Below are 22,783 nucleotides of genomic sequence, written 5' to 3'. Positions count from 1 at the left end.
CAATGTGCAATGTACAGTAGCAACATGACGTACCCCAAAGTGCAATGTACAGTAGCAACATGACGTACCCCAATGTGCAATGTACAATATTAATGTGATGTACCTCAATGTGCAATGTACAATATTAATGTGACGTACAGTGGGTATTGAAAATAATTACCCCCCCCCCCTTGTAAATAGGGGGCCATGCAAGGACATTCACATTTTTCTATTTCAACCACTGTGTGATCATTTTTGCTGGGTGCTTTGAGTCATTGTCATGCTAGAAGATAAACCTTCTTCTCATTGACAACTTCCTGGCAGAGGGCAGCAGATTTTCCTCAGGAATTTAACAGTATTTTGCCCCCAACCAATATTCATTCTATCCTGACAAGTGCTTCAATGTCTCCTGCAGAGAAACAACCCCATAACAGGATATTACCACCTCCATGCTTTACTGTAGGTATGGTGTTATTTGGATGGTGAGCTGTATTGGATTTCCTCCAGACATATCGTTTGGTGTTGAGGCCAAATAATTTAATTTTAGTCTCATCTGACCATAACACCTTTTTCCATGTGGCCTCAGAATCTCCTAGGTGTGTTATGGCAAAGCTCAGTCATGACTGCATGTGGCCTTTCTTGAGGAGTGGCTTTTTTTCTTGCAACCCTCCCATACAAGCCACATTTGTGGAGAATTTGTGATATTGTTGTCACATGCACATAATGACCACTCTTTGCCATAAATTCCTGCAAGTGCTTGAGAGTTGCTGTGGGCTTCTTGTTAGCCTCTGTAACCAGTTTCCTCCTGGCTCTTTCATCCAGTTTGGAGAGACGTCCTGATCCAGAGAGGGTCTGTGCTGTACCAAATACCTTCCACTTCTTAACAATAGACTTCACTGTGCTTATAGGCACTGATAAAGTGCCTTGCCACCCATAGTTGATTGTTTGCTTCAGTTGCACTACCAGGGACTGAGATGCTCCAGGAAAGCTCTTTTCATGCTGAGCTAATCAATATGCCCATAGCTGATCACAGTTGAAGGTCAAATGGCTATGTGTGTGCCGTTGAGAAAGTGATTAGCTACACCTGATTGAGTTTACAAGACATTTTAGGAGGGGGTGATCCTTTTTCCAACTCAGTGATTCTGTTTTTGAATTGTCTTTATTTTTGCCTGACATGTTGGTGTTGTATCTTTCACTTGGATGTTATAAGCTGCACTGAGTAATTACATCTGGATAAACAAAAACTGTGCCTGTCTTTATTTCAGGCTGCAAAGCAACAGAATGTGATTATTTTCAAGGGGGTGATTCTTTTCAATACCCACTGTACCTCACTGTGCAGTGTACAGTACTAATGTGACTTACCTCAATGTGTAATGTACAATATTAATGTGACCTACCTCAATGTGCAGTGTACAATATTAATGTGACCTACCTCAATGTGCAGTGTACAATATTAATGTGACCTACCTCAATGTGCAGTGTACAATATTAATGTGACCTACCTCAATGTGTAATGTACAATATGAATGTGACGTACCTCAATGTGTAATGTACAATATGAATGTGACGTACCTCACTGTGCACTGTACAATATTAATGTGACTTACCTCACTGTGCAGTGTACAATATTAATGTGACTTACCTCACTATGCAGTGTACAATATCAGTGTGACGTACCTCACTGTGCAGTGTACAATATTAGTGTGACTTACCTCACTGCGCAGTGTACAATGTTAGTGTGACTTACCTCACTGTGCAGTGTACAATGTTAGTGTGACTTACCTCACTGTGCAGTGTACAATATTAGTGTGACGTACCTCACTGTGCAGTGTACAATATTAGTGTGACTTACCTCACTGTGCAGTGTACAATATTAGTGTGACGTACCTCACTGTGCAGTGTACAATATTAGTGTGACTTACCTCACTGTGCAGTGTATAATATTAGTGTGACTTACCTCACTGTGCAGTGTACAATATTAGTGTGACTTACCTCACTGTGCAGTGTACAATATTAGTGTGACTTACCTCACTGTGCAGTGTACAATATTAGTGTGACGTACCTCACTGTGCAGTGTACAATATTAGTGTGAATTACCTCACTGCGCAGTGTACAATATTAGTGTGACTTACCTCACTGTGCAGTGTACAATATTAATGTGAATTACCTCACTGTGCAGTGTGCAATATTAGTGTGACGTACCTCACTGTGCAGTGTACAATATTAGTGTGACGTACCTCACTGTGCAGTGTACAATATTAATGTGACATACCTCACTGTGCAGTGTACAATATTAGTGTGACTTACCTCACTGTGTAGTGTACAATATTAATGTGACTTACCTCAATGTGTAGTGTAAAATATTATTGTTACTTACCTCACTGTGCAGTGTACAATATTAGTGTGACGTACCTCACTGTGCAGTGTACAATATTAGTGTGAATTACTTCACTGTGCAGTGTACAATATTAGTGTGACGTACCTCACTGTGCAGTGTACAATATTAATGTGACATACCTCACTGTGCAGTGTACAATATTAGTGCGACTTACCTCACTGTGCAGTGTACAATATTAGTGTGACGTACCTCACTGTGCAGTGTACAATATTAGTGTGCAGTGTACAATATTAGTGTGACTTACCTCACTGTGCAGTGTACAATATTAATGTGACGTACCTCACTGTGTAATGTACAATATTAATGTGACACCTCACTGTGCAGTGTACAATATTAGTGTGACTTACCTCACTGTGCAGTGTACAATATTAATGTGACGTACCTCAATGTGCAATGTACAATATTAGTGTGACTTACCTCACTGTGCAGTGTAGAATATTAATGTGACTTAACTGAATGTGCAGTGTACAATATTAATGTGACGTACCTCAATGCGCAATGTACAATATTAATGTGACTTACCTCACTGTGCAGTGTACAATATTAATGTGACTTACCTCACTGTGCAGTATACAATATTAATGTGACTTACCTCACTGTGCACTGTACAATATTAATGTGACTTACCTCACTGTGCAATGTATAATTTTAATGTGACTTACCTCACTGTGCAGTGTACAATATTAACGTGACTTACCTCACTGTGCAGTGTACAATATTAGTGTGACGTACCTCACTGTGCACTGTACAATATTAATGTGATTTACCTCACTGTGCAGTGTACAGTATTAGTGTGACGTACCTCACTGTGCACTGTACAATATTAATGTGACTTACCTCACTGTGCAGTGTACAATATTAATGTGACTTACCTCACTATGCAGTGTACAATATCAGTGTGACGTACCTCACTGTGCAGTGTACAATATTAGTGTGACTTACCTCACTGCGCAGTGTACAATGTTAGTGTGACTTACCTCACTGTGCAGTGTACAATGTTAGTGTGACTTACCTCACTGTGCAGTGTACAATATTAGTGTGACGTACCTCACTGTGCAGTGTACAATATTAGTGTGACTTACCTCACTGTGCAGTGTACAATATTAGTGTGACGTACCTCACTGTGCAGTGTACAATATTAGTGTGACTTACCTCACTGTGCAGTGTACAATATTAGTGTGACGTACCTCACTGTGCAGTGTACAATATTAGTGTGAATTACCTCACTGCGCAGTGTACAATATTAGTGTGACTTACCTCACTGTGCAGTGTACAATATTAATGTGAATTACCTCACTGTGCAGTGTGCAATATTAGTGTGACGTACCTCACTGTGCAGTGTACAATATTAGTGTGACGTACCTCACTGTGCAGTGTACAATATTAATGTGACATACCTCACTGTGCAGTGTACAATATTAGTGTGACTTACCTCACTGTGTAGTGTACAATATTAATGTGACTTACCTCAATGTGTAGTGTAAAATATTATTGTTACTTACCTCACTGTGCAGTGTACAATATTAGTGTGACATACCTCACTGTGCAGTGTACAATATTAGTGTGAATTACTTCACTGTGCAGTGTACAATATTAGTGTGACGTACCTCACTGTGCAGTGTACAATATTAATGTGACATACCTCACTGTGCAGTGTACAATATTAGTGCGACTTACCTCACTGTGCAGTGTACAATATTAGTGTGACGTACCTCACTGTGCAGTGTACAATATTAGTGTGCAGTGTACAATATTAGTGTGACTTACCTCACTGTGCAGTGTACAATATTAATGTGACGTACCTCACTGTGTAATGTACAATATTAATGTGACACCTCACTGTGCAGTGTACAATATTAGTGTGACTTACCTCACTGTGCAGTGTACAATATTAATGTGACGTACCTCAATGTGCAATGTACAATATTAGTGTGACTTACCTCACTGTGCAGTGTAGAATATTAATGTGACTTAACTGAATGTGCAGTGTACAATATTAATGTGACGTACCTCAATGCGCAATGTACAATATTAATGTGACTTACCTCACTGTGCAGTGTACAATATTAATGTGACTTACCTCACTGTGCAGTATACAATATTAATGTGACTTACCTCACTGTGCACTGTACAATATTAATGTGACTTACCTCACTGTGCAATGTATAATTTTAATGTGACTTACCTCACTGTGCAGTGTACAATATTAACGTGACTTACCTCACTGTGCAGTGTACAATATTAGTGTGACGTACCTCACTGTGCACTGTACAATATTAATGTGATTTACCTCACTGTGCAGTGTACAGTATTAGTGTGACGTACCTCACTGTGCACTGTACAATATTAATGTGACTTACCTCACTGTGCAGTGTACAATATTAATGTGACTTACCTCACTATGCAGTGTACAATATCAGTGTGACGTACCTCACTGTGCAGTGTACAATATTAGTGTGACTTACCTCACTGCGCAGTGTACAATGTTAGTGTGACTTACCTCACTGTGCAGTGTACAATGTTAGTGTGACTTACCTCACTGTGCAGTGTACAATATTAGTGTGACGTACCTCACTGTGCAGTGTACAATATTAGTGTGACTTACCTCACTGTGCAGTGTACAATATTAGTGTGACGTACCTCACTGTGCAGTGTACAATATTAGTGTGACTTACCTCACTGTGCAGTGTACAATATTAGTGTGACTTACCTCACTGTGCAGTGTACAATATTAGTGTGACTTACCTCACTGTGCAGTGTACAATATTAGTGTGACTTACCTCACTGTGCAGTGTACAATATTAGTGTGACGTACCTCACTGTGCAGTGTACAATATTAGTGTGACTTACCTCACTGCGCAGTGTACAATATTAGTGTGACTTACCTCACTGTGCAGTGTACAATATTAATGTGAATTACCTCACTGTGCAGTGTGCAATATTAGTGTGACGTACCTCACTGTGCAGTGTACAATATTAGTGTGACGTACCTCACTGTGCAGTGTACAATATTAATGTGACATACCTCACTGTGCAGTGTACAATATTAGTGTGACTTACCTCACTGTGTAGTGTACAATATTAATGTGACTTACCTCAATGTGTAGTGTAAAATATTATTGTTACTTACCTCACTGTGCAGTGTACAATATTAGTGTGACGTACCTCACTGTGCAGTGTACAATATTAGTGTGACTTACCTCACTGTGCAGTGTACAATATTAGTGTGACGTACCTCACTGTGCAGTGTACAATATTAATGTGACATACCTCACTGTGCAGTGTACAATATTAGTGCGACTTACCTCACTGTGCAGTGTACAATATTAGTGTGACGTACCTCACTGTGCAGTGTACAATATTAGTGTGACGTACCTCACTGTGCAGTGTACAATATTAATGTGACGTACCTCACTGTGCAGTGTACAATATTAGTGTGACGTACCTCACTGTGCAGTGTACAATATTAATGTGACATACCTCACTGTGCAGTGTACAATATTAGTGTGACTTACCTCACTGTGTAGTGTACAATATTAATGTGACTTACCTCAATGTGTAGTGTAAAATATTATTGTTACTTACCTCACTGTGCAGTGTACAATATTAGTGTGACGTACCTCACTGTGCAGTGTACAATATTAGTGTGACTTACCTCACTGTGCAGTGTACAATATTAGTGTGACGTACCTCACTGTGCAGTGTACAATATTAGTGTGACATACCTCACTGTGCAGTGTACAATATTAGTGCGATTAACCTCACTGTGCAGTGTACAATATTAGTGTGACGTACCTCACTGTGCAGTGTACAATATTAGTGTGACGTACCTCACTGTGCAGTGTACAATATTAATGTGACGTACCTCACTGTGCAGTGTACAATATTAGTGTGACATACCTCACTGTGCAGTGTACAATATTAGTGTGACTTACCTCACTGTGCAGTGTACAATATTAGTGTGACTTACCTCACTGTGCAGTGTACAATATTAATGTGACTTACCTCACTGTGTAATGTACAATATTAATGTGACACCTCACTGTGCAGTGTACAATATTAGTGTGACTTACCTCACTGTGCAATGTACAATATTAATGTGACTTACCTCAATGTGCAGTGTACAATATTAGTGTGATGTACCTCAATGTGCAATGTACAATATTAATGTGACTTACCTCACTGTGCAGTGTACAATATTAATGTGACTTACCTCACTGTGCAGTGTACAATAGTAATGTGACTTACCTCACTGTGCACTGTACAATATTAATGTGACTTACCTCACTGTGCAGTGTACAATATTAGTGTGACGTACCTCACTGTGCACTGTACAATATTAATGTGACTTACCTCACTGTGCAGTGTACAATATTAGTGTGACGTACCTCACTGTGCACTGTACAATATTAATGTTACTTACTTCACTGTGCAGTGTACAATATTAATGTGACTTACCTCACTGTGCAGTGTACAATATTAATGTGACGTACCTCAATGTGCAATGTACAATATTAATGTGACGTACCTCAATGTGCAATGTACAATATTAGTGTGACTTACCTCACTGTACAATGCACAATATTAATGTGACGTACCTCAATGTGCAATGTACAATATTAATGTGACGTACCTCAATGTGCAATGTACAATATTAATGTGACTTACCTCACTGTGCAATGTACAATATTAATGTGACTTACCTCACTGTGCAGTGTACAATATTAATGTGACGTACCTCAATGTGCAATGTACAATATTAATGTGACTTACCTCACTGTGCAATGTACAATTTTATGTGACTTACCTCACTGTGCACTGTACAATATTAATGTGATTTACCTCACTGTGCAGTTTACAATAATAGTGTGACATACCTCACTGTGCACTGTACAATATTAATGTGACTTACCTCACTGTGCAGTGTACAATATTAGTGTGACGCACCTCACTGTGCACTGTACGATATTAATGTGGCTTTCCTCACTGTGCAGTGTACAATATTAATGCGACGTACCTCACTGTGCAGTGTACAATATTAATGTGACGTACCTCAATGTGCAATGTACAATATTAATGTGATGTACCTCAATGTGCAATGTACAATATTAATGTGACTTACCTCACTGTGCAGTGTACAATATTAGTGTGACTTACCTCACTGTACAATGCACAATATTAATGTGACGTACCTCAATGTGCAATGTACAATATTAATGTGACGTACCTCAATGTGCAATGTACAATATTAATGTGACTTACCTCACTGTGCAGTGTACAATATTAGTGTGACTTACCTCACTGTGCAGTGTACAATATTAGTGTGACTTACCTCACTGTGCAGTGTACAATATTAGTGTGACTTACCTCACTGTGCAGTGTACAATATTAGTGTGACTTACCTCACTGTGCAGTGTACAATATTAGTGTGACGTACCTCACTGTGCAGTGTACAATATTAGTGTGACTTACCTCACTGCGCAGTGTACAATATTAGTGTGACTTACCTCACTGTGCAGTGTACAATATTAATGTGAATTACCTCACTGTGCAGTGTGCAATATTAGTGTGACATACCTCACTGTGCAGTGTACAATATTAGTGTGACGTACCTCACTGTGCAGTGTACAATATTAATGTGACATACCTCACTGTGCAGTGTACAATATTAGTGTGACTTACCTCACTGTGTAGTGTACAATATTAATGTGACTTACCTCAATGTGTAGTGTAAAATATTATTGTTACTTACCTCACTGTGCAGTGTACAATATTAGTGTGACGTACCTCACTGTGCAGTGTACAATATTAGTGTGACTTACCTCACTGTGCAGTGTACAATATTAGTGTGACGTACCTCACTGTGCAGTGTACAATATTAATGTGACATACCTCACTGTGCAGTGTACAATATTAGTGCGACTTACCTCACTGTGCAGTGTACAATATTAGTGTGACGTACCTCACTGTGCAGTGTACAATATTAGTGTGACGTACCTCACTGTGCAGTGTACAATATTAATGTGACATACCTCACTGTGCAGTGTACAATATTAGTGTGACGTACCTCACTGTGCAGTGTACAATATTAATGTGACATACCTCACTGTGCAGTGTACAATATTAGTGTGACTTACCTCACTGTGTAGTGTACAATATTAATGTGACTTACCTCAATGTGTAGTGTAAAATATTATTGTTACTTACCTCACTGTGCAGTGTACAATATTAGTGTGACGTACCTCACTGTGCAGTGTACAATATTAGTGTGACTTACCTCACTGTGCAGTGTACAATATTAGTGTGACGTACCTCACTGTGCAGTGTACAATATTAATGTGACATACCTCACTGTGCAGTGTACAATATTAGTGCGACTTACCTCACTGTGCAGTGTACAATATTAGTGTGACGTACCTCACTGTGCAGTGTACAATATTAGTGTGACGTACCTCACTGTGCAGTGTACAATATTAGTGTGACGTACCTCACTGTGCAGTGTACAATATTAGTGTGACATACCTCACTGTGCAGTGTACAATATTAGTGTGACTTACCTCACTGTGCAGTGTACAATATTAGTGTGACTTACCTCACTGTGCAGTGTACAATATTAATGTGACTTACCTCACTGTGTAATGTACAATATTAATGTGACACCTCACTGTGCAGTGTACACTATTAGTGTGACTTACCTCACTGTGCAATGTACAATATTAATATGACTTACCTCAATGTGCAGTGTACAATATTAGTGTGATGTACCTCAATGTGCAATGTACAATATTAATGTGACTTACCTCACTGTGCAGTGTACAATATTAATGTGACTTACCTCACTGTGCAGTGTACAATAGTAATGTGACTTACCTCACTGTGCACTGTACAATATTAATGTGACTTACCTCACTGTGCAGTGTACAATATTAGTGTGACGTACCTCACTGTGCACTGTACAATATTAATGTGACTTACCTCACTGTGCAGTGTACAATATTAGTGTGACGTACCTCACTGTGCACTGTACAATATTAATGTTACTTACTTCACTGTGCAGTGTACAATATTAATGTGACTTACCTCACTGTGCAGTGTACAATATTAATGTGACGTACCTCAATGTGCAATGTACAATATTAATGTGACGTACCTCAATGTGCAATGTACAATATTAGTGTGACTTACCTCACTGTACAATGCACAATATTAATGTGACGTACCTCAATGTGCAATGTACAATATTAATGTGACGTACCTCAATGTGCAATGTACAATATTAATGTGACTTACCTCACTGTGCAATGTACAATATTAATGTGACTTACCTCACTGTGCAGTGTACAATATTAATGTGACGTACCTCAATGTGCAATGTACAATATTAATGTGACTTACCTCACTGTGCAATGTACAATTTTATGTGACTTACCTCACTGTGCACTGTACAATATTAATGTGATTTACCTCACTGTGCAGTTTACAATAATAGTGTGACATACCTCACTGTGCACTGTACAATATTAATGTGACTTACCTCACTGTGCAGTGTACAATATTAGTGTGACGCACCTCACTGTGCACTGTACGATATTAATGTGGCTTTCCTCACTGTGCAGTGTACAATATTAATGCGACGTACCTCACTGTGCAGTGTACAATATTAATGTGACGTACCTCAATGTGCAATGTACAATATTAATGTGATGTACCTCAATGTGCAGTGTACAATATTAATGTGATGTACCTCACTGTGCAGTGTACAATATTAATGTGATGTACCTCAATGTGCAATGTACAATATTAATGTGATGTACCTCAATGTGCAGTGTACAATATTAATGTGATGTACCTCACTGTGCAGTGTACAATATTAATGTGACGTACCTCACTGTGCAGTGTACAATATTAGTATGACGTACCTCACTGTGCAGTGTACAATATTAATGTGACTTACCTCACTGTGCAATGTATCATTTTAATGTGACTTACCTCACTGTGCACTGTACAATATTAATGTGACTTACCTCAATGTGCACTGTACAATATTAGTGTGATGTACCTCACTGTGCACTGTACAATATTAATGTGATTTACCTCACTGTGCAGTGTACAATATTAGTGACGTACCTCACTGTGCACTGTACAATATTAATGTGACTTACCTCACTGTGCAGTGTACAATATTAATGTGACTTACCTCACTGTGCAGTGTACAATATCAGTGTGACGTACCTCACTGTGCAGTGTACAATATTAGTGTGACTTACCTCACTGTGCAGTGTACAATATTAGTGTGACTTACCTCACTGTGCAGTGTACAATATTAGTGTGACTTGCCTCACTGTGCAGTGTACAATATTAGTGTGACTTACCTCACTGTGCAGTGTACAATATTAGTGTGACGTACCTCACTGTGCAGTGTACAATATTAGTGTGACTTACCTCACTTTGCAGTGTACAATATTAGTGTGACTTACCTCACTGTGCAGTGTACAATATTAGTGTGACTTACCTCACTGTGCAGTGTACAATATTAGTGTGACGTACCTCACTGCGTAGTGTACAATATTAGTGTGACTTACCTCACTGTGCAGTGTACAATATTAGTGTGACGTACCTCACTGTGCAGTGTACAATATTAATGTGACATAACTCACTGTGCAGTGTACAATATTACTGTGACTTACCTCACTGTGTAGTGTACAATATTAATGTGACTTACCTCAATGTGTAGTGTACAATATTAATGTGACTTACCTCACTGTGCAGTGTACAATATTAGTGTGACGTACCTCACTGTGCAGTGTACAATATTAATGTGACGTACCTCACTGTGCAGTGTACAATATTAATGTGACGTACCTCACTGTGCAGAGTACAATATTAGTGTGACTTACCTCACTGTGCAGTGTACAATATTAGTGTGACGTACCTCACTGTGCAGTGTACAATATTAGTGTGACGTACCTCAATGTGCATTGTACAATATTAATGTGACCTAACTCAATATGCAGTGTACAATATTAATGTGACGTGCCTCAATGTGCAATGTACAATATTAATGTGATGTACCTCACTGTGCAGTGTACAATATTAGTGTGACGTACCTCACTGTGCAGTGTACAATATTAATGTGACGTACCTCTCTGTGCAGTGTACAATATTAATGTGACTTACCTCAATGTGCAATGTACAATATTAATGTGACGTACCTCAATGTGCAGTGTACAATATTAATGTGACGTACCTCAATGTGCAATGTACAATATTAATGTGATGTACCTCAATGTGCAGTGTACAATATTAATGTGATGTACCTCACTGTGCAATGTACAATATTAATGTGACATACCTCACTGTACAGTGTACAATATTAATGTGACGTACCTCACTGTGCACTGTACAATATTAATGTGACTTACCTCACTGTGCAATGTACAGTTTTAATGTGACTTACCTCACTGTGCACTGTACAATATTAATGTGACTTACCTCACTGTGCAGTGTACAATATTAGTGTGACATACCTCACTGTGCACTGTACAATATTAATGTGACTTACCTCACTGTGCAATGTACAATTTTAATGTGACTTACCTCACTGTGCACTGTACAATATTAATGTGACTTACCTCACTGTGCACTGTACAATATTAATGTGACTTACCTCACTGTGCAGTGTACAATATTAATGTGACGTACCTCACTGTGCACTATACAATATTAATGTGACTTACCTCACTGTGCAGTGTACAATATTAGTGTGACGTACCTCACTGTGCAGTGTACAATATTAATGTGACTTACCTCACTGTGCACTGTACAATATTAATGTGACTTACCTCACTGTGCAGTGTACAATATTAATGTTCACCTCACTGTGCAGTGTACAATATTAATGTGACTTACCTCACTGTGCAGTGTACAATATTAGTGTGACGTACCTCACTGTGCAGTGTACAATATTAGTGTGACTTACCTCACTGTGCAATGTACAATTTTAATGTGACTTACCTCACTGTGCACTGTACAATATTAATGTGACTTACCTCACTGTGCAGTGTACAATATTAGTGTGACATACCTCACTGTGCACTGTACAATATTAATGTGACTTACCTCACTGTGCAGTGTACAATATTAGTGTGACTTACCTCACTGTGCACTGTACAATATTAATGTGACTTTCCTCACTGTGCAGTGTACAATATTAATGCGACATACCTCACTGTCCAGTGTACAATATTAATGTGACGTTCCTCACTGTGCACTGTACAATATTAATGTGACTTACCTCACTCTGCAGTGTACAATATTAGTGTGACGTACCTCACTGTGCAGTGTACAATATTAGTGTGACGTACCTCACTGTGCAGTGTACAATATTAGTGTGACGTACCTCACTGTGCACTGTACATTATTAATGTGACTTACCTCACTGTGCACTGTACAATATTAATGTGACTTACCTCACTGTGCAGTGTACAATATTAATGTGACATACCTCACTGTGCACTGTACAATATTAGTGTGACGTACCTCACTGTGCAGTGTACAATATTAGTGTGACTTACCTCACTGTGCACTGTACAATATTAATGTGACTTACCTCACTGTGCAGTGTACAATATTAATGTTCACCTCACTGTGCAGTGTACAATATTAATGTGACTTACCTCACTGTGCAGTGTACAATATTAGTGTGACGTACCTCACTGTGCAGTGTACAATATTAGTGTGACGTACCTCACTGTGCACTATACAATATTATTGTGACGTACCTCACTGTGCACTGTACAATATTATTGTGACGTACCTCACTGTGCAGTGTACAATATTAGTGTGACTTACCTCACTGTGCAGTGTACAATATTAGTGTGACGTACCTCACTGTGCACTGTACAATATTAATGTGACTTACCTCACTGTGCAGTGTACAATATTAGTGTGACTTACCTCACTGTGCAGTGTACAATATTAATGTGACTTACCTCACTGTGCAGTGTACAATATTAGTGTGACATACCTCACTGTGCATTGTACAATATTAGTGTGACATACCTCACTGTGCAGTGTACAATATTAGTGTGACGTACCTCACTGTGCAGTGTACAATATTAATGTTACGTACCTCACTGTGCAGTGTACAATATTAGTGTGACTTACCTCACTGTGCAGTGTACAATATTAGTGTGACGTACCTCACTGTGCAGAGTACAATATTAATGTGACTTACCTCACTGTGCAGTGTACAATATTAGTGTGCCTTACCTCACTGTGCAGTGTACAATATTAGTGTGACTTACCTCACTGTGCAGTGTACAATATTAATGTGACTTACCTCACTGTGCAGTGAACAATATTAATGTGACTAACCTCACTGTGCAGTGTACAATATTAATGTGACTTACCTCACTGTGCAGTGTACAATATTAGTGTGACGTACCTCACTGTGCACTGTACAATATTAATGTGACTTACCTCACTGTGCAGTGTACAATATTAGTGTGACGTACCTCACTGTGCACTGTACAATATTAATGTGACTTACCTCACTGTGCAGTGTACAATATTAATGTGACGTACCCAACTGTGCAGTGTACAATATTAATGTGACGTACCTCACTGTGCACTGTACAATATTAATGTGACTTACCTCACTGTGCAGTGTACAATATTAATGTGACGTACCTCACTGTGCACTGTACAATATTAGTGTGACTTACCTCACTGTGCACTGTACAATATTAATGTGACTTACCTCACTGTGCAGTGTACAATATTAATGTGACGTACCTCACTGTGCAGTGTACAATATTAATATGACTTACCTCACTGTGCAGTGTACAATAATAGTGTGACATACCTCACTGTGCAGTGTACAATATTAGTGTGACGTACCTCACTGTGCAGTGTACAATATTAGTGTGACGTACCTCACTGTGCACTGTACAATATTAATGTGATGTACCTCACTGTGCAGTGTACAATATTAGTGTGACTTACCTCACTGTGCAGTGTACAATATTAGTGTGACGTACCTCACTGTGCACTGTACAATATTAATGTGACTTACCTCACTGTGCAGTGTACAATATTAGTGTGACTTACCTCACTGTGCAGTGTACAATATTAGTGTGACTTACCTCGCTGTGCAGTGTACAATATTAATGTGACTTACCTCACTGTGCAGTGTACAATATTAGTGTGACGTACCTCACTGTGCAGTGTACAATATTAGTGTGACTTACCTCACTGTGCAGTGTACAATATTAGTGTGACGTACCTCAATGTGCACTGTACAATATTAGTGTGACTTACCTCACTGTGCAGTGTACAATATTAATGTGACTTACCGCACTGTGCAGTGTACAATATTAATGTGACTTACTTCACTGTGCAGTGTACAGTATTAATGTGACGTACCTCACTGTGCAGTGTACAATATTAATGTGACGTACCTCACTGTGCAGTGTACAATATTAGTGTGACGTACCCCACTGTGCAGTGTATAATATTAGTGTGACGTACCTCACTGTGCAGTGTACAATATTAGTGTGACGTACCTCACTGTGCAGTGTACAATATTAATGTGACGTACCTCACTGTGCAGTGTACAATATTAGTGTGACGTACCCCACTGTGCAGTGTATAATATTAGTGTGACGTACCTCACTGTGCAGTGTACAATATTAGTGTGACGTACCTCACTGTGCAGTGTACAATATTAATGTGAATTACCTCACTGTGAAGTGTACAATATTAGTGTGACTTACCTCACTGTGCAGTGTACAATATTAATGTGACGTACCTCACTGTGCAGTGTACAATATTAATGTGACTTACCTCACTGTGTAATGTACAATATTAATGTGACTTACCTCACTGTGCAGTGTACAATATTAATGTGAATTACCTCACTGTGCAGTGTACAATATTAATGTGACTTACCTCACTGTGTAATGTACAATATTAATTTGACTTACCTCACTGTGCAGTGTACAATATTAATGTGACTTACCTCACTGTGCAGTGTACAATATTAATGTGACTTACCTCACTGTGCAGTGTACAATATTAATGTGACTTACCTCACTGTGCAGTGTACAATATTAGTGTGACTTACCTTACTGTACACTGTACAATATTAATGTGACTTACCTCACTGTGCAGTGTACAATATTAATGTGACTTACCTCACTGTGCAGTGTACAATATTAATGTGACTTACCTCACTGTCTTATGTACAATATTAATGTGACTTACCTCACTGTGCAGTGTACAATATTAATGTGACTTACCTCACTGTGCAGTGTACAATATCATCATGATGTACTCTTGTAGTGAAATATACAGTACAACTAGTTTATAATTCTTTGACCTTTCTTTATTACCCAGACACACTTCCTATGGTGTAGCTCACCTGTTACTTGGGTAGCACTTTCTGCTGCACTTGTTTTATAAGTAGGAGGGACTCTGATTACAGGTGCGGGAGTTGACTTCAGTGCAACTTCTGTAAATATAATGAAATGTACTAATTAATCACATCATATACAGCGCTGTATATGCATAACAACAAACTGTTATTGATGGCTTGAATATAAATGTATCAGTAATACACAAGGGCGCGGCACCATGATGTATTCGCAGGAAATATACCCTGCTGTTGAAATAACGATAAAAGAATGGCAGAGCTCCCACAGGACATATACCCTGCAGTACACACACAGGGGTAGATTTACTAAGAGACTGTAGCGAAACATGTCTGCTCGACCTTGCTAAATGAAGAAAACAGAAATATTCCAGCTGGTGCAAAAAAGACCTTTTATTGTGCAAACAGGGATACGATAAAGCAACGTTTCAGGCCCACAATTGGCCCTTTCTCAAGCTGGGTTTGGTGAACCTGTTCCTGGCTGTGCAGTGAGTGCTGTGTTTCATGTTACATTGTTGCAGTAGCGACCTCGCTAAATACCAACAGCATACGCTATCGGTATTTAACATTGGACAATTATTTCTGGTGAAATGCTTGTGCAATGCCGCAACATGGCGAAGGGGCCGTCAATCATACCGATCAGACCGCTGCTTCTTAACTTCCGTTTCAGTCGGACCGTAAACGATTGGGCTCCAAAGCAGCACCCGCTCCTTAATAAATGGACCCCATAATGTCAGTGGGATGTTATATATAAATCAATTGCAAAATAAAATTGGAACATTACCTGGATATGGGCTTCTCTCTGTTATGTTAAAAGGTGTGAAATCTTGTTTTGTGTTTCTGCCATATGCAGGTTGCTGTAAATAAAGGAGATTCATTTGTAAACACCAATATTACCCCTTCAATTTAACAGAGGAATGGGTTGTTGTGTGGTTATGTTATAGAGAACACCCATGGCATCTGATAGAGTAATACAAATACAAAAGATTGATATCAGAACTAAGCACGAACATTAAATACTGATAGTTGTGTGAGAGTGTGTGTGACAGAGAACACGTAAGGCATCGTATAAAATAGGAATATACAAAAAAACATTCATTTCAGGGATAACACGGATGACAAATACGTTCCTCATGATAGTTCTCAGTTTTATAATGTGTGTGTGAGATAGAGAACACTTATGACATCTTGTAAAGTAGAAAACTACAAAAGATTGATTCAAAGGCTATCCCACCTTTATGATGAAGGTATTATTATTAATAATGGTTACTTAAGCATCAACAGATTACGCAGCGCTATACAAAGTATTCATTACAATACATACACTAACAAGTTACCTCACCGCAGTGGTAACATTACAAACCTAAACAAGATGAGAGGAATACCATGCCCTGGAACACAATAACAAATACAGGTACAAAGGCTCCCAAGCTTACTGTCTAAAGAGAGGGAGTGACATAGAAGGTGAGAGAAATGTAATTAAAGTAAATGATAAGAATCTGTAAATGTCAGAATGTGTGCGCTATGAGCAGCGGGAGGAAGATGCAGAGTGTAGAATGATATTACATTAATATGTAGGGAGCAATATAGCTGTATAAATAGAGGTAGGAAAAGTGAAGGGTTTATGTGGCAGAATGAACTGCAATTCATTACAATCAGATCATCTGGGAAAGTTCCGCCTGAGAGCAATTAAGGGTGGTTATATAATAAGAGTAAACATCAGGGTTGGGGGTGGAAAGGACTTTGAGTAAAACTGATGATGTTTGTAAGCTGGTAGTGATCTATTTAATATTGGTTTGTACTATAACATTCCTAGGCTTATTAAAACATACAGTGAGTATTGAAAAGAATCACCCGCCTTGAAAATAATCACATTTTGTTGCTTTGCAGCCTGAAATAAAGACAGACACAGTTTTTGTTTATCCAGTTGTAATTACTCAGTGCAACTTATAACATCCAAGTGAAAGATAAAACACCAATGTGTCAGGCAAAAATAAAGACAATTGAAAAACAGAATCACTGAGTTGCAAAAAGGATCACCCCTTGTGTCAGTAATTTGTTGAACCACCTTTTGCTTTAATTACAGCCTTTAGTCTGTTGGGATATGTCTCTACTAACTTTGCACATCTAGACTGCAATATTTGGCCACTCTTCCCAGCAGAACTGCTCCAGTTCCGTTATATTTGATGGTGACCGTTTGTGGACTGCAGTCTTCAAGTCATGCCACAGATAGTCTGAGCTCTGACTTGGCCATGCAAGGACATTCACCTTTTTCTCCTTCAGCCACTGTGTGGTCATTCTTGCTGTGTGTTTGGGTCATTGTCATATTTGGAAGGTAAACCTTCTTCCCATTGACAACTTCCTGGTAGAGGGCAGCAGATTTTCCTCAAGAATTATCCATCCATTATTCCTTCTATCCTCACAAGTGCTCCAGTGCCTGCTGCAGAGAAACAACCCCAAAACAGGACATTACCACCTCCATGCTTTACTGTAGGTATGGTATTATTTGGATGGTGAGCTGTATTGGATTTTCTCCAGACATATCGTTTGGTGTTGAGGCCAAATAATCTAATTTTAGTCTCATCTAACCATAACACCTTTTCTCTTGTAAGGTATATCCAGTCCACGGATCATCCATTACTTGTGGGATATTCTCCTTCCCAACAGGAAGCTGCAAGAGGATCACCCACAGCAAAGCTGTCTATATAGCTCCTCCCCTAACTGCCACCCCCAGTCATTCTCTTGCAGCTCTCGACAAGGGAAGTAGCTAGAGAGATGTGGTGACTTAGTGTAGTTTATCTTCAATCAAAAGTTTGTTATTTTTAAATGGTACCGGAGTTGTACTGTTTTTACCTCAGGCAGAAATTAGAAGAAGTGTTTTGCCTGAGGTTTTTGATGATCTTAGCAGGTTGTAACTAAGATCCACTGCTGTTCTCACACATAACTGAAGAGTATGGGAAAACTTCAGCTGGGGGAACGGCCTGCAGAATTAACTGCCTTGAGGTATGTTCAGTATATTTTTTTCTAGAGAGATGATAAGAAGTCTAGAAAATGCTGACAGTGCCTCATATATTTGAGGTAAGCCTGATTGCAGTGATTTAATAACGACTGGCATCATGCTTGCAGTAAAGGGTAATTTTCATGTTATTTGCTCTTATGGCTTAGTATGTTAAACGTTTACAGGATTTATAAGGAACGTTTTTTACTAAGGGTGATAAATCTTTCTTTGGGGCCTAGTTTTTCCACATGGCTGTTATTTGACTCCTAGGAGTAGTTTTTTAGGCCCTCTGACTTTGAGTGCATGGTGGGAGGGGCCTATTTTCACGCTCTAATTGCGCAGTAGTTTTTATACTCTGAGACATCCAGCTTCCCTGAAGGAGTCCCCTGACATATTGGACCTCTGTAAAGGGTTTTTGTGACTACAAAAGTCGTTTTATGGGAAGGTAGGAGCCACAGTAGAGCTGTGGCAGTTTGCCTGTGACTGTTATAACGGTTTTACCGGGGTTTTTTTGCTTCGTTTTTGAGCTTGAGGGGTTAATCATCCATTTGCAAGTGGGTGCAATGCTATTTTAGTCTAGTAGTTAAAATTTCATAGAGTTAACTGCTTTTTTCACTGTTTTGCAGTTTTTGTGTTTGTTTTTTTCCCTTAAAGGCACAGTACCGTTTTTTATATTCTGCTTTTTCACATTAATTAAAGTGTTTTCAAAGCTTGCTGGTCTCATTACTAGTCTGTTAAACATGTCTGACATAGAGGAAACTCCTTGTTCATTATGTTTAGAAGCCATTGTGGAACCCCCTCTTAGAATGTGTACCAAATGCACTGATCTTACTATAAGTTATAAAGATCATATTCTGGCTTTAAAAGATTTATCACCAGAGGAAACTGACAAGGGGGAAGTTATGCCGACTAACTCTCCCCACGTGTCAGAACCTATAACTCCCGCTCAAGGGACGCCCGCTCCAGGGACGCCAAGTACATCTAGCGCGCCCATAGCGTTTACCTTACAAGACATGGCGGCAGTTATGGATCATACCCTTACAGCGGTATTGTCCAAACTACCAGGGTTATAAGGAAAGCGAGACAGCTCTGGGGCTAGGAAAAATACAGAGCTCTCTGACGCTTAAGTAGCTATGTGTGATATCCCCTCACAATATGCAGAAGCTGAGGAAGGAGAGCTTCTATCTGTGGGTGATTTTTCTGACTCAGGGAAGATACTTCAACCTGATTCTGATATGTCTACATTTAAATTTAAGCTTGAACACCTCTGCGTGTTGCTCAGGGAGGTTTTAGCTACTCTGGATGACTGTGACACCATTATAGTCCTAGAGAAATTGTGTAGATTGGATAAATACTATGCAGTGCCTGTTTACACTGATGTTTTTCCAATACCTAAGAGGTTTTCAGAAATTATTACTAAGGAATGGGATAGACCAGGTGTACCGTTCTCTCCCCCTCCTGTTTTAAAAAAGATGTTTCCCATAGATGCCGCTACACGGGACTTGTGGCAAACGGTCCCTAAGGTGGAGGGAGCAGTCTCTACCCTAGCTAAGCGTACAACTATCCCCGTCGAGGACAGTTGTGCTTTCCTAGATCCAATGGATAAAAAGTTAGAGGGTTACCTTAAGAAAATGTTTATTCAACAGGGTTTTATTCTCCAGCCCCTTGCATGCATTGCCCCTGTCATTGCTGCTGCGGCCTTCTGGTTTGAGTCTCTGGAAGAGGCTCTACAGGTAGAAAACCCATTGGATGATATACTTGACAAGCTTAAAGCTCTTAAGCTAGCCAATTCATTTGTTTCTGACGCTGTTGTTCATTTAACCAAACTAACGGCTAAGAACTCAGGTTTTGCTATTCAAGCGCGTAGGGCGTTATGGCTTAAATCCTGGTCAGCTGACGTTACTTCAAAGTCTAAGCTTCTCAACATTCCCTTCAAGGGGCAGACGCTATTCGGGCCCGGACTGAAGGAGATCATTTCTGATATTACTGGAGGAAAAGGTCACACCCTTCCTCAGGATAGGTCCAACAAATTAAGGACCAAACAGACTAATTTTCGTGCCTTTCGAAACTTCAAGAGTGGCGCAGCTTCAACTTCCTCTAATACAAAACAAGAGGGAAATTTTGCCCAGTCCAAGCCAGTCTGGAGACCTAACCAGGCTTGGAACAAAGGAAAGCAGGCCAAAAAGCCTGCTGCTGCCTCTAAGACAGCATGAAAGATCAGCCCCCGATCCGGTAACGGATCTAGTAGGGGGCAGACTTTCTCTCTTCGCCCAGGCTTGGGCAAGAGATGTCCAGAATCCCTGGGCGTTGGAAATTGTGTCCCAGGGATATCTTCTGGATTTCAAAGCTTCTTCCCCAAAAGGAAGATTTCATCTCTCACAATTATCTGCAAACCAGATAAAGAGAGAGGCATTCTTACATTGTGTTCAAGACCTCCTAGTTATGGGAGTGATCCACCCAGTTCCAAAGGAGGAACAGGGGCTAGGCTTCTATTCAAATCTGTTTGTGGTTCCCAAGAAAGAGGGAACCTTCAGACCAATCTTAGATCTCAAGATCCTAAACAAATTTCTCAGGGTCCCATCCTTCAAGATGGAGACTATTCGAACCATCCTACCTATGATCTAGGAGGGTCAATATATGACTACCATGGACTTAAAGGATGCTTATCTTCACATTCCGATACACAGAGATCATCATCGGTTTCTCAGGTTCGCCTTCCTAGACAGGCATTACCAGTTTGTGGCTCTTCCCTTTGGGTTAGCTACGGCACCAAGAATCTTTAGGAAGGTTCTGGGGGCACTCCTGGCGGTCCTAAGGCCATGGGGTATAGTAGTAGCCCCTTACCTAGACAACATTCTGATACAGGCGTTGAATTTTCAAATCGCCAGGTCCCATACGGGCATTGTTCTGGCATTCCTGAGGTCTCATGGGTGGAAAGTGAACGAAGAAAAGAGTTCTCTATCCCCTCTCACAAGAGTTTCCTTCCTAGGAACTCTGATAGATTTTGTAGAAATGAAGATTTACCTGACAGAGGCCAGGTTGTCAAAACTTCTAAATTCCTGCCGTGTTCTTTATTCTACTTCTCGCCCTTCAGTGGCTCAGTGTATGGAAGTAATCGGCTTAATGGTAGCGGCAATGGACATAGTGCCGTTTGCCCGCCTACATCTCAGACCACTGCAACTCTGCATGCTCAGTTAGTGGAATGGGGATTACACAGATTTGTCCCCTCTACTAAATCTGGATCAAGAGACCAGGGATTCTCTTCTCTGGTGGCTATCTCCGGTCCATCTGTCCAAGGGTATGACCTTCCACAGGCCAGATTGGACAATAGTAACAACAGATGCCAGCCTTCTGGGCTGGGGTGCAGTCTGGAACTCCCTGAAGGCTCAGGGCTCGTGGACTCAGGAGGAGGCACTCCTTCCGATAAACATTCTGGAACTAAGAGCGATATTCAATGCTCTTCAGGCTTGGCCTCAGCTTGCTGCGGTCAGGTTCATCAGATTTCAGTCGGACAATATCACGACTGTAGCTTACATCAACCATCAAGGGGGAACAAGGAGTTCCCTAGCAATGTTGGAGGTTTCAAAGATAATTCTATGGGCAGAAATTCACTCTTGCCATCTATCAGCTATCCATAACCCAGGAGTAGAGAACTGGGAGGCGGATTTTCTAAGTCGACAGACTTTTCATCCGGGGGAGTGGGAACTCCATCCGGAGATATTTGCACAGTTGATTCAACTTTGGGGCAAACCAGAACTGGATCTCATGGCGTCTCGTCAGAACGCCAAGCTTCCTTGTTACGGATCCAGGTCCAGGGATCCCAAGGCAGCACTGATAGATGCTCTAGCAGCGCCTTGGTCCTTCAACCTGGCTTATGTGTTTCCACCGTTTCCTCTGCTCCCTCGTCTGATTGCCAAGATCAAGCAGGAGAGAGCTTCAGTGATTTTGATAGCACCTGTGTGGCCACGCAGGACTT

At 40.0% G+C, this 22,783-nt stretch overlaps 1 protein-coding gene across 1 annotated transcript in view; it reads right to left on the bottom strand.

Moving 5' to 3' along the window:
* LTBP3 (latent transforming growth factor beta binding protein 3) overlaps window positions 1-22,783 on the bottom strand; it is a 262,324-nt gene that overhangs the window by 132,732 nt on the left and 106,809 nt on the right. Inside the window, exons 10-11 of the mRNA XM_053719982.1 lie at window positions 16,594-16,666; window positions 15,801-15,890 (exon numbers count right to left, since the gene is read on the bottom strand). Of these exons, the coding sequence (XP_053575957.1) occupies window positions 15,801-15,890; window positions 16,594-16,666 (163 nt within the window). The remainder of the gene's footprint in view (window positions 1-15,800; window positions 15,891-16,593; window positions 16,667-22,783) is intronic.

The sequence above is a fragment of the Bombina bombina genome, chromosome 7 (assembly GCF_027579735.1).
Source record: "Bombina bombina isolate aBomBom1 chromosome 7, aBomBom1.pri, whole genome shotgun sequence".
Lineage (NCBI taxonomy): Eukaryota > Metazoa > Chordata > Amphibia > Anura > Bombinatoridae > Bombina > Bombina bombina.
This window is presented reverse-complemented; position numbering and strand designations above follow the sequence as displayed.